Source organism: Oncorhynchus mykiss, chromosome 28 (assembly GCF_057628025.1).
Source record: "Oncorhynchus mykiss isolate SJ-2025 chromosome 28, ASM5762802v1, whole genome shotgun sequence".
NCBI classification, from domain to species: domain Eukaryota; kingdom Metazoa; phylum Chordata; class Actinopteri; order Salmoniformes; family Salmonidae; genus Oncorhynchus; species Oncorhynchus mykiss.
Genome location: NC_143049.1, coordinates 9,437,097 through 9,454,115, shown reverse-complemented (window position 1 = coordinate 9,454,115; position 17,019 = coordinate 9,437,097). Strand labels below are relative to the sequence as shown.

At 41.6% G+C, this 17,019-nt stretch overlaps 1 protein-coding gene across 1 annotated transcript in view; it reads left to right on the top strand.

The window, feature by feature from the left end:
• The window catches only part of dnah9l (dynein, axonemal, heavy polypeptide 9 like), a 91,684-nt gene that overhangs the window by 46,413 nt on the left and 28,252 nt on the right, over window positions 1–17,019 (top strand). Inside the window, exons 56-63 of the mRNA XM_090224753.1 lie at window positions 150–292; window positions 510–671; window positions 778–837; window positions 980–1,153; window positions 1,325–1,471; window positions 1,639–1,752; window positions 3,795–3,938; window positions 4,116–4,298. Coding sequence (XP_090080879.1) covers window positions 150–292; window positions 510–671; window positions 778–837; window positions 980–1,153; window positions 1,325–1,471; window positions 1,639–1,752; window positions 3,795–3,938; window positions 4,116–4,298 — 1,127 coding nt within the window. The remainder of the gene's footprint in view (window positions 1–149; window positions 293–509; window positions 672–777; window positions 838–979; window positions 1,154–1,324; window positions 1,472–1,638; window positions 1,753–3,794; window positions 3,939–4,115; window positions 4,299–17,019) is intronic.

Genomic DNA, 17,019 nt, shown 5'->3' with positions numbered 1-17,019 from the left:
CGCACCTCAACCATCAACGACATGCGGGCATCATGTGCCCTGTCTCCTAGGGGACATCCCAAACCTGATCTGTAAGGAAATAGTGGACATGGCCGTGAGGCATCCCCTAGCTAGTGTGTTTGTATGCTAGTGTGTGCCCTATCTCCTAGGGGACATCCCAGACCTGTTCAGTGAGGAGGAAGTGGATATGATCGTGACGTCCATCCGTATGGAGCTAAGAGGACTGGGCCTGATTGACAACAGAGACAACTGCTGGGCCTTCTTCATCGAGAGGATACGGAGGCAGCTCAAGGTCTGTCTACTGGGCTCAATGAGATCAATCAATTAAAGTCCGCTCTATAACAGGAAATGTAATAGGTGGAAGGTGGAAACTGTGTTTACAACAAAGTATGCGCAATTTATTTCCTGAAGAGGGAAATGTCAACAGTGACAAATAGTGGATTTGTCTCTGTCCTCTTTTCCCTCTCCTGTCTCCCCCCTCTGTTCTTCTTCCCTCCATCTCGCTACAGGTGGTCCTGTGTTTTTCCCCGGTAGGGTTCACCCTGCGTACCCGTGCTCGTAAGTTCCCGGCCCTGGTCAACTGTACGGCCATAGACTGGTTCCACTCCTGGCCTCAGCTGGCCCTTCAGTCTGTCAGCACCACCTTCATAGAGAAGATACCGGATCTGGAGGTTAACACCAGTCCGACGACACATCACAATCACATAGACGGTGGATGATATATATGGAGAACAGTCGTTTGTTTGCATATCCATGTTTTCTCTCTAACCTCTCTAGCCGGATGTCCGTGCGTCCATCAGTGAGTTTATCTCCTACGCCCACACCAGTGTTAACGAGGTGAGAGGCTGAGAATTAATTTAACTTTACAACATAAAGGACTTCATTTTAGTGACAGTTGAGTGGGTCATCATAGTTATATAAATCAAGTGACAGATCATTTGAATATAATATTGTACTTTATTGTCTAAATGTGTTCCAGGTGAGTGTAAAGTACCAGCAGAACGAGAAGCACTTCAACTACACCACTCCCAAGAGCTTCCTAGAGTTTATGAAGCTGTACGGTAACCTACTGGGGACAAAACGCAGAGAGCTCACTCAGAAGATGGAGAGACTGGAGAACGGCCTGCAGAAACTACAGACCACGGCCTCACAGGTCAGTCAAACTCATAGCCCCCCCCCCCCACACACACACACACAGGAACACACTTCGCCTCTTCCCTCTCTCTCTCTCTCTCTCTCTCTCTCTCTCTCTCTCTCTCTCTCTCTCTCTCTCTGAGCCATCTCTCTACCGACCCTCCATCCATATCTACTTCCCCCTTCTCAGGTGGAGGATCTTAAGGCTAAGTTAGCAGTCCAGGAAGTAGAGCTGTGGCAGAGGAACACAGACACAGAGGCTCTCATCTCTAAGATCGGCCAGCAGACAGACAAACTCAACCAGGAGAGGACTGTGGCAGACGCGGAGGAACAGAGGGTAAGAGTGAGCACGTGAGCCTTGATCAATTTCAAGGAATCCTCAAAAAATCGAAATGGTGTTGGTAGTAATTATTAGGTAATTACCATTTTGTTGTGCCATTTCTAAGTTGAAATGTGCAATGTATAAGTGTTTAGTGTGTGGTGCTGGGTGTTGTTGTCCTTTAGGTAGGAACCATCCAGGCTGAGGTGACCACACAGCAACAGCAGAGTGAAGAGGACCTGGCAAAGGCTGAACCTGCCTTACAGGCAGCTGACGCAGCCCTCAACACACTCAACAGGGTAACACACAGCTCTACAGGCAGCTGACACAGCCCTCAACACACTCAACAGGGTAACACACAGCTCTACAGGCAGCTGACGCAGCCCTCAACTCACTCAACAGGGTAACACACAGCTCTACAGGCAGCTGACGCAGCCCTCAACACACTCAACAGGGTAACACACAGCTCTACAGGCAGCTGACGCAGCCATCAACACACTCAACAGGGTAACACACAGCCTTACAGGCAGCTGACGCAGCCATCAACACACTCAACAGGGTAACACACAGCTCTACAGGCAGCTGACACAGCCCTCAACACACTCAACAGGGTAACACACAGCTCTACAGGCAGCTGACGCAGCCCTCAACACACTCAACAGGGTAACACACAGCTCTACAGTCAGCTGACGCAGCCCTCAACAAACTCAACAGGGTAACACACAGCTCTACAGGCAGCTGACGCAGCCCTCAACTCACTCAACAGGGTAACACACAGCCTTACAGGCAGCTGACGCAGCCCTCAACACACTCAACAGGGTAACACACAGTCTTACAGGCAGCTGACGCAGCCCTCAACACACTCAACAGGGTAACACACAGCTCTACAGGCAGCTGACGCAGCCCTCAACACACTCAACAGGGTAACACACAGCTCTTCAGGCAGCTGACGCAGCCCTCAACACACTGAACAGGGTAACACACAGCTCTACAGGCAGCTGACGCAGCCCTCAACACACTCAACAGGGTAACACACAGCTCTACAGGCAGCTAACGCAGCCCTCAACCAACTCAACAGGGTAACACACAGCTCTACAGGCAGCTGACGCAGCCCTCAACACACTCAACAGGGTAACACACAGCTCTACAGGCAGCTGACGCAGCCCTCAACTCACTCAACAGGGTAACACACAGCTCTACAGGCAGCTGACGCAGCCCTCAACACACTCAACAGGGTAACACACAGCTCTACAGGCAGCTGACGCAGCCCTCAACACACTCAACAGGGTAACACAGCTCTACAGGCAGCTGACGCAGCCCTCAACACACTCAACACACTGTTTGAAAAGACTGCCTGAAATTTCAGCCTGTTGTGGTGGAAGGGAGTATTGGCCTGCCTGGTGACATCACCAGTAGACCAATAAGAAAGAGAATTCCAAACCTCTCTTCCAATAGCGGCTCATTTTCATTTTTCCCCTCCCCAGTTAGACCACTCCCTGACAGTCCTAGCAAAATTATTATTGAGAAATTGCTCTTTGCTAATAAGCAATTTTTTTTACCATTTTAATTTAAAACAATAGCAATAAGGTACATAATTGCTACCCGTTAAAAAACTGGGTGGCGCAGTGGTTAAGGGCGCTGTACTGTACTGCAGCGCCAGCTGTGCCATCAGAGTCCCTGGGTTCGCGCCCAGGCTCTGTCGTAACCGGCCACGACCGGGAGGTCCGTGGGGCGACGCACAATTGGCCTAGCGTCGTCCGGGTTAGGGAGGGCTTGGTCGGTAGGGATGTCCTTGTCTCATCGCGCACCAGCGACTCCTGTGGCGGGCCGGGCGCAGTGCGCGCTAACCAAGGTTGCCCGACACATTGGTGCGGCTGGCTTCCGGGTTGGATGCGCGCTGTGTTAAGACGCAGTGCGGCTTGGTTGGGTTGTGTATCGGAGGACGCATGACTTTCAACCTTTGTCTCTCCCGATCCTGTACGGGAGTTGTAGCGATGAGACAAGATAGTAGATACTACAACAATTGGATACCACGAAATTGGGGAGAAAAAGGGGTAAAAAAAATTATAAAATAAATAAAAAATAAACTAAAAGCCTCAAGACGAAGGCCCTGAGGCCAATACGTAAAGCTTAAGATACTAGCAAGAGCAGTTTGCAGGTTTCTTATTTTTTTCTCATGTTATTCAATTGTTACCATGCACCTGCAACAAAGATAGCTCAGATTTGCGAGTGCCTTTTGAATTTGACTTAATTGCTATGATATGGAGATATATTAGACCTTTAATACAGGGCGGTTTTTTTTATATCATGCGATTCCTAATAATGTGTGTCCTCCCACTAGCTGAACCTGACAGAGTTGAAGACGTTCCCTAACCCCCCAGCCATAGTGACTAACGTGTCTGCTGCTGTCATGGTGCTACTGGCTCCTCATGGTAAATTACCCAAAGACCGCAGCTGGAAGGCAGCGAAAGTAGTCATGAGCAAGGTCAGTCTTGGTGTGTCTTGTCTTGTCTTGTCTGTGTGACCATGTGTGTAAGGAGCATATATCCCATAGGTGACAGTTTGTCTGTCTGGCCGTCCGTGTGTCTGTGTCACTTTGTGTTAACGGCAGTGTTTCAGAGTGTTTCAGAGTGTGCACGCCCATGTGTGTGTCTATGCCCAGGTGGATGACTTCCTACAGGCGTTGGTGAACTTTGACAAGGAACACATCCCGGAATCGACAGTGAGGTGCGTGAGAGATGAGTACCTCAGTGACCCAGAGTTTAACCCTGAGTTTGTCAGACTCAAATCATCCGCCGCAGCCGGTCTCTGTGCCTGGGTCCTCAACATCATACGCTTCCACGAGGTACACTCCACACACACTAATACACAATACTGTATACACCCCACACAGTAATACACAATACTGTATACACCCCACACAGTAATACACAATACTGTATACACCACACACAGTAATACACAATACTGTATACACCCCACACAGTAATACACAATACTGTATACACCCCACACAGTAATACACAATACTGTATACACCCCACATACTAATACACAATACTGTATACACTCCACACACACTAATACACAATACTGTATACACCCCACACAGTAATACGCAATACTGTATACACCCCACACAGTAATACACAATGCTGAATACACCCCACACAGTAATACACAATGATGAATACACCCCACACAGTAATACACAATACTGTATACACCCCACACACTAATACACAATACTGTATACACCCCACACAGTAATACACAATACTGTATACACCCCACACAGTAATACACAATACTGTATACACCCCACACAGTAATACACAATACTGTATACACCCCACACACACTAATACACAATACTGTATACACCCCACACAGTAATACACAATACTGTATACACCCCACACAGTAATACACAATACTGTATACACCCCACACAGTAATACACAATACTGTATACACCCCACATACTAATACACAATACTGTATACACCCCACACACTAATACACAATACTGTATACACCCCACACACTAATACACAATACTGTATACACCCCACACAGTAATACACAATACTGTATACACCCCACATACCAATACACAATACTGTATACACCCCACACAGTAATACACAATGCTGAATACACCCCACACAGTAATACACAATACTGTATACACCCCACACAGTAATACACAATGCTGAATACACCCCACACAGTAATACACAATACTGTATACACCCCACACAGTAATACACAATACTGTATACACCCCACACAGTAATACACAATGCTGTATACACCCCACACAGTAATACACAATACTGTATACATTCCACACAGTAATACACAATGCTGAATACACCCCACACAGTAATACACAATACTGTATACACCCCACACAGTAATACACAATACTGTATACACCCCACACAGTAATACACAATGCTGTATACACCCCACACAGTAATACACAATGCTGAATACACCCCACACAGTAATACACAATACTGTATACACCCCACACACTAATACACAATACTGTATACACCCCACACAGTAATACACAATACTGTATACACCCCACACAGTAATACACAATACTGTATACACCCCACACAGTAATACACAATACTGTATACACCCCACACAGTAATACACAATACTGTATACACCCCACACAGTAATACACAATACTGTATACACCCCACACAGTAATACACAATACTGTATACACCCCACACAGTAATACACAATACTGTATACACCCCACACAGTAATACACAATACTGTATACACCCCACATACTAATACACAATACTGTATACACCCCACACACTAATACACAATACTGTATACACCCCACACAGTAATACACAATACTGTATACACCCCACACAGTAATACACAATACTGTATACACCCCACACAGTAATACACAATGCTGAATACACCCAACACAGTAATACACAATACTGTATACACCCCACACAGTAATACACAATGCTGAATACACTACACACACACTAATACACAATACTGTATACACCCCACACAGTAATACACAATGCTGTATACACCCACACAGTAATACACAATACTGTATACATTCCACACAGTAATACACAATGCTGTATACACCCCACACAGTAATACACAATACTGTATACACCCCACACAGTAATACACAATACTGTATACACCCCACATTCTAATACACAATACTGTATACACCCCACACAGTAATACACAATGCTGAATACACCCCACACAGTAATACACAATACTGTATACACCCCACACAGTAATACACAATGCTGAATACACTCCACACACACTAATACACAATACTGTATACACCCCACACAGTAATACACAATGCTGAATACACTCCACACACACACTAATACACAATACTGTATACACCCCACACAGTAATACACAATACTGTATACACCCCACACAGTAATACACAATGCTGTATACACCCCACACAGTAATACACAATACTGTATACACCCCACACAGTAATACACAATGCTGAATACACTCCACACACACTAATACACAATACTGTATACTCCACACACACTAATACACAATACTGTATACACCCCACACAGTAATACACAATACTGTATACACCCCACACAGTAATACACAATACTGTATACACCCCACACAGTAATACACAATGCTGAATACACCCCACACAGTAATACACAATGCTGAATACACTCCACACACACTAATACACAATACTGTATACACCCCACACAGTAATACACAATACTGTATACACCCCACACAGTAATACACAATACTGTATACACCCCACACAGTAATACACAATGCTGAATACACCCCACACAGTAATACACAATGCTGAATACACTCCACACACACTAATACACAATGCTGAATACACCCCACACAGTAATACACAATACTGTATACACCCCACACAGTAATACACAATACTGTATACACCCCACACAGTAATACACTATACTGTATACACCCCACACAGTAATACACAATACTGTATACACCCCACACAGTAATACACAATACTGTATACACCCCACACAATAATACACAATACTGTATACACCCCACACAGTAATACACAATACTGTATACACCCCACACAGTAATACACAATGCTGAATACACCGCAGACAGTAATACACAATACTGTATACACCCCACATACTAATACACAATACTGTATACACCCCACACAGTAATACACAATACTGTATACACCCCACACAGTAATACACAATACTGTATACACCCCACACAGTAATACACAATACTGTATACACCCCACATACTAATACACAATACTGTATACACTCCACACACACTAATACACAATACTGTATACACCTCACATAGTAATACACAATACTGTATACACCCCACACAGTAATACACAATGCTGAATACACCCCACACAGTAATACACAATGCTGAATACACCCCACACAGTAATACACAATACTGTATACACCCCACACACTAATACACAATACTGTATACACCCCACACAGTAATACACAATACTATATACACCCCACACAGTAATACACAATACTGTATACACCCCACACAGTAATACACAATACTGTATACACCCCACACAGTAATACACAATGCTGAATACACCCCACACAGTAATACACAATGCTGAATACACTCCACACACACTAATACACAATGCTGAATACACCCCACACAGTAATACACAATACTGTATACACCCCACACAGTAATACACAATACTGTATACACCCCACACAGTAATACACTATACTGTATACACCCCACACAGTAATACACAATACTGTATACACCCCACACAGTAATACACAATACTGTATACACCCCACACAATAATACACAATACTGTATACACCCCACACAGTAATACACAATACTGTATACACCCCACACAGTAATACACAATGCTGAATACACCGCAGACAGTAATACACAATACTGTATACACCCCACATACTAATACACAATACTGTATACACCCCACACAGTAATACACAATACTGTATACACCCCACACAGTAATACACAATACTGTATACACCCCACACAGTAATACACAATACTGTATACACCCCACATACTAATACACAATACTGTATACACTCCACACACACTAATACACAATACTGTATACACCTCACATAGTAATACACAATACTGTATACACCCCACACAGTAATACACAATGCTGAATACACCCCACACAGTAATACACAATGCTGAATACACCCCACACAGTAATACACAATACTGTATACACCCCACACACTAATACACAATACTGTATACACCCCACACAGTAATACACAATACTATATACACCCCACACAGTAATACACAATACTGTATACACCCCACACAGTAATACACAATACTGTATACACCCCACGCACACTAATACACAATACTGTATACACCCCACACAGTAATACACAATACTGTATACACCCCACACAGTAATACACAATACTGTATACACCCCACATACTAATACACAATACTGTATACACCCCACACACTAATACACAATACTGTATACACCCCACACACTAATACACAATACTGTATACACCCCACACAGTAATACACAATACTGTATACACCCCACATACTAATACACAATACTGTATACACCCCACACAGTAATACACAATGCTGAATACACCCCACACAGTAATACACAATACTGTATACACCCCACACAGTAATACACAATGCTGAATACACCCCACACAGTAATACACAATACTGTATACACCCCACACAGTAATACACAATACTGTATACACCCCACACAGTAATACACAATGCTGAATTCACCCCACACAGTAATACACAATACTGTATACACCCCACACAGTAATACACAATACTGTATACACCCCACACAGTAATACACAATACTGTATACACCCCACACACACTAATACACAATACTGAAAATACACCCCACACAGTAATACACAATGCTGTATACACCCCACACAGTAATACACAATGCTGAATACACCCCACACAGTAATACACAATACTGTATACATTCCACACAGTAATACACAATGCTGAATACACCCCACACAGTAATACACAATACTGTATACACCCCACACAGTAATACACAATACTGTATACCCCCCACACAGTAATACACAATGCTGTATACACCCCACACAGTAATACACAATGCTGAATACACCCCACACAGTAATACACAATACTGTATACACCCCACACACTAATACACAATACTGTATACACCCCACACAGTAATACACAATACTGTATACACCCCACACAGTAATACACAATACTGTATACACCCCACACACACTAATACACAATACTGTATACACCCCACACAGTAATACACAATACTGTATACACCCCACACAGTAATACACAATACTGTATACACCCCACACAGTAATACACAATACTGTATACACCCCACACAGTAATACACAATACTGTATACACCCCACATACTAATACACAATACTGTATACACCCCACACACTAATACACAATACTGTATACACCCCACACAGTAATACACAATACTGTATACACCCCACACAGTAATACACAATACTGTATACACCCCACACAGTAATACACAATTCTGAATACACCCCACACAGTAATACACAATACTGTATACACCCCACACAGTAATACACAATGCTGAATACACTACACACACACTAATACACAATACTGTATACACCCCACACAGTAATACACAATGCTGTATACACCCACACAGTAATACACAATACTGTATACATTCCACACAGTAATACACAATGCTGTATACACCCCAAACAGTAATACACAATACTGTATACACCCCACACAGTAATACACAATACTGTATACACCCCACATTCTAATACACAATACTGTATACACCCCACACAGTAATACACAATGCTGAATACACCCCACACAGTAATACACAATACTGTATACACCCCACACAGTAATACACAATGCTGAATACACTCCACACACACTAATACACAATACTGTATACACCCCACACAGTAATACACAATGCTGAATACACTCCACACACACACTAATACACAATACTGTATACACCCCACACAGTAATACACAATACTGTATACACCCCACACAGTAATACACAATGCTGTATACACCCCACACAGTAATACACAATACTGTATACACCCCACACAGTAATACACAATGCTGAATACACTCCACACACACTAATACACAATACTGTATACTCCACACACACTAATACACAATACTGTATACACCCCACACAGTAATACACAATACTGTATACACCCCACACAGTAATACACAATACTGTATACACCCCACACAGTAATACACAATGCTGAATACACCCCACACAGTAATACACAATGCTGAATACACTCCACACACACTAATACACAATACTGTATACACCCCACACAGTAATACACAATACTGTATACACCCCACACAGTAATACACAATACTGTATACACCCCACACAGTAATACACACTGCTGAATACATCCCACACAGTAATACACAATGCTGAATACACTCCACACACACTAATACACAATGCTGAATACACCCCACACAGTAATACACAATACTGTATACACCACACACAGTAATACACAATACTGTATACACCCCACACAGTAATACACTATACTGTATACACCCCACACAGTAATACACAATACTGTATACACCCCACACAGTAATACACAATACTGTATACACCCCACACAATAATACACAATACTGTATACACCCCACACAGTAATACACAATACTGTATACACCCCACACAGTAATACACAATGCTGAATACACCCCAGACAGTAATACACAATACTGTATACACCCCACATACTAATACACAATACTGTATACACCCCACACAGTAATACACAATACTGTATACACCCCACACAGTAATACACAATACTGTACACACCCCACACAGTAATACACAATACTGTATACACCCCACATACTAATACACAATACTGTATACACTCCACACACACTAATACACAATACTGTATACACCTCACATAGTAATACACAATACTGTATACACCCCACACAGTAATACACAATGCTGAATACACCCCACACAGTAATACACAATGCTGAATACACCCCACACAGTAATACACAATACTGTATACACCCCACACACTAATACACAATACTGTATACACCCCTCACAGTAATACACAATACTATATACACCCCACACAGTAATACACAATACTGTATACACCCCACACAGTAATACACAATACTGTATACACCCCACGCACACTAATACACAATACTGTATACACCCCACACAGTAATACACAATACTGTATACACCCCACACAGTAATACACAATACTGTATACACCCCACACAGTAATACACAATACTGTATACACCCCACATACTAATACACAATACTGTATACATCCCACACACTAATACACAATACTGTATACACCCCACACACTAATACACAATACTGTATACACCCCACACAGTAATACACAATACTGTATACACCCCACATACTAATACACAATACTGTATACACCCCACACAGTAATACACAATGCTGAATACACCCCACACAGTAATACACAATACTGTATACACCCCACACAGTAATACACAATGCTGAATACACCCCACACAGTAATACACAATACTGTATACACCCCACACAGTAATACACAATACTGTATACACCCCACACAGTAATACACAATGCTGAATTCACCCCACACAGTAATACACAATACTGTATACACCCCACACAGTAATACACAATGCTGAATACACTACACACACACTAATACACAATACTGTATACACCCCACACAGTAATACACAATACTGTATACACCCCACACAGTAATACACAATACTGTATACACCCCACACAGTAATACACAATGCTGAATACACCCCACACAGTAATACACAATACTGTATACACCCCACACAGTAATACACAAGGCTGAATACACCCCACACAGTAATACACAATGCTGAATACACCCCACACAGTATTACACAATACTGTATACACCCCACACACTAATACACAATACTGTATACACCCCACACAGTAATACACAATACTATATACACCCCACACAGTAATACACAATACTGTATACACCCCACACAGTAATACACAATACTGTATACACCCCACATACTAATACACAATACTTTATACACCCCACACAGTAATACACAATGCTGAATACACCCCACACAGTAATACACAATACTGTATACACCCCACACAGTAATACACAATGCTGAATACACCCCACACAGTAATACACAATACTGTATACACCCCACACAGTAATACACAATACTGTATACACCCCACACAGTAATACACAATGCTGAATACACCCCACACAGTAATACACAATGCTGAATACACTCCACACAGTAATACACAATACTGTATACACCCCACACACTAATACACAATACTGTATACACCCCACACAGTAATACACAATACTGTATACACCCCACACAGTAATACACAATACTGTATACACCCCACACACACTAATACACAATACTGTATACACCCCACACAGTAATACACAATACTGTATACACCCCACACAGTAATACACAATACTGTATACACCCCACACAGTAATACACAATACTGTATACACCCCACACAGTAATACACAATACTGTATACACCCCACATACTAATACACAATGCTGTATACACCCCACACACTAATACACAATACTGTATACACCCCACACAGTAATACACAATACTGTATACACCCCACACACTAATACACAATACTGTATACACCCCACACAGTAATACACAATACTGTATACACCCCACACAGTAATACACAATGCTGAATACACCCCACACAGTAATACACAATACTGTATACACCCCACACAGTAATACACAATGCTGAATACACTACACACACACTAATACACAATACTGTATACACCCCACACAGTAATACACAATGCTGTATACACCCCACACAGTAATACACAATACTGTATACACTCCACACAGTAATACACAATGCTGTATACACCCCACACAGTAATACACAATACTGTATACACCCCACACAGTAATACACAATACTGTATACACCCCACATTCTAATACACAATACTGTATACACCCCACACAGTAATACACAATACTGTATACACCCCACACAGTAATACACAATACTGTATACACCCCACACAGTAATACACAATACTGTACACACCCCACACAGTAATACACAATACTGTATACACCCCACATACTAATACACAATACTGTATACACTCCACACACACTAATACACAATACTGTATACACCTCACATAGTAATACACAATACTGTATACACCCCACACAGTAATACACAATGCTGAATACACCCCACACAGTAATACACAATGCTGAATACACCCCACACAGTAATACACAATACTGTATACACCCCACACACTAATACACAATACTGTATACACCCCTCACAGTAATACACAATACTATATACACCCCACACAGTAATACACAATACTGTATACACCCCACACAGTAATACACAATACTGTATACACCCCACGCACACTAATACACAATACTGTATACACCCCACACAGTAATACACAATACTGTATACACCCCACACAGTAATACACAATACTGTATACACCCCACACAGTAATACACAATACTGTATACACCCCACATACTAATACACAATACTGTATACACCCCACACACTAATACACAATACTGTATACACCCCACACACTAATACACAATACTGTATACACCCCACACAGTAATACACAATACTGTATACACCCCACATACTAATACACAATACTGTATACACCCCACACAGTAATACACAATGCTGAATACACCCCACACAGTAATACACAATACTGTATACACCCCACACAGTAATACACAATGCTGAATACACCCCACACAGTAATACACAATACTGTATACACCCCACACAGTAATACACAATACTGTATACACCCCACACAGTAATACACAATGCTGAATTCACCCCACACAGTAATACACAATACTGTATACACCCCACACAGTAATACACAATACTGTATACACCCCACACAGTAATACACAATACTGTATACACCCCACACACACTAATACACAATACTGTATACACCCCACACAGTAATACACAATACTGTATACACCCCACACAGTAATACACAATGCTGAATACACCCCACACAGTAATACACAATACTGTATACACCCCACACAGTAATACACAATGCTGAATACACCCCACACAGTAATACACAATACTGTATACACCCCACACAGTAATACACAATGCTGAATACACCCCACACAGTAATACACAATACTGTATACACCCCACACAGTAATACACAATACTGTATACACCCCACACAGTAATACACAATGCTGAATACACCCCACACAGTAATACACAATGCTGAATACACCCCACACAGTAATACACAATACTGTATACACCCCACACACTAATACACAATACTGTATACACCCCACACAGTAATACACAATACTGTATACACCCCACACAGTAATACACAATACTGTATACACCCCACACACACTAATACACAATACTGTATACACCCCACACAGTAATACACAATACTGTATACACCCCACACAGTAATACACAATACTGTATACACCCCACACAGTAATACACAATACTGTATACACCCCACACAGTAATACACAATACTGTATACACCCCACATACTAATACACAATGCTGTATACACCCCACACACTAATACACAATACTGTATACACCCCACACAGTAATACACAATACTGTATACACCCCACACACTAATACACAATACTGTATACACCCCACACAGTAATACACAATACTGTATACACCCCACACAGTAATACACAATGCTGAATACACCCCACACAGTAATACACAATACTGTATACACCCCACACAGTAATACACAATGCTGAATACACCCCACACAGTAATACACAATACTGTATACACCCCACACAGTAATACACAAGGCTGAATACACCCCACACAGTAATACACAATGCTGAATACACCCCACACAGTATTACACAATACTGTATACACCCCACACACTAATACACAATACTGTATACACCCCACACAGTAATACACAATACTATATACACCCCACACAGTAATACACAATACTGTATACACCCCACACAGTAATACACAATACTGTATACACCCCACATACTAATACACAATACTTTATACACCCCACACAGTAATACACAATGCTGAATACACCCCACACAGTAATACACAATACTGTATACACCCCACACAGTAATACACAATGCTGAATACACCCCACACAGTAATACACAATACTGTATACACCCCACACAGTAATACACAATACTGTATACACCCCACACAGTAATACACAATGCTGAATACACCCCACACAGTAATACACAATGCTGAATACACCCCACACAGTAATACACAATACTGTATACACCCCACACACTAATACACAATACTGTATACACCCCACACAGTAATACACAATACTGTATACACCCCACACAGTAATACACAATACTGTATACACCCCACACACACTAATACACAATACTGTATACACCCCACACAGTAATACACAATACTGTATACACCCCACACAGTAATACACAATACTGTATACACCCCACACAGTAATACACAATACTGTCTACACCCCACACAGTAATACACAATACTGTATACACCCCACATACTAATACACAATGCTGTATACACCCCACACACTAATACACAATACTGTATACACCCCACACAGTAATACACAATACTGTATACACCCCACACACTAATACACAATACTGTATACACCCCACACAGTAATACACAATACTGTATACACCCCACACAGTAATACACAATGCTGAATACACCCCACACAGTAATACACAATACTGTATACACCCCACACAGTAATACACAATGCTGAATACACTACACACACACTAATACACAATACTGTATACACCCCACACAGTAATACACAATGCTGTATACACCCCACACAGTAATACACAATACTGTATACACTCCACACAGTAATACACAATGCTGTATACACCCCACACAGTAATACACAATACTGTATACACCCCACACAGTAATACACAATACTGTATACACCCCACATTCTAATACACAATACTGTATACACCCCACACAGTAATACACAATACTGTATACACCCCACACAGTAATACACAATACTGTATACACCCCACACAGTAATACACAATACTGTATACACCCCACATACTAATACACAATACTGTATACACTCCACACACACTAATACACAATACTGTATACACCTCACATAGTAATACACAATACTGTATACACCCCACACAGTAATACACAATGCTGAATACACCCCACACAGTAATACACAATGCTGAATACACCCCACACAGTAATACACAATACTGTATACACCCCACACACTAATACACAATACTGTATACACCCCCCACACACTAATACACAATACTGTATACACCCCACAAAGTAATACACAATACTGTATACACCCCACACAGTAATACACAATACTGTATACACCCCACACAGTAATACACAATACTGTATACACCCCACATACTAATACACAATACTGTATACACCCCACACACTAATACACAATACTGTATACACCCCACACACTAATACACAATACTGTATACACCCCACACAGTAATACACAATACTGTATACACCCCACATACTAATACACAATACTGTATACACCCCACACAGTAATACACAATGCTGAATACACCCCACACAGTAATACACAATACTGTA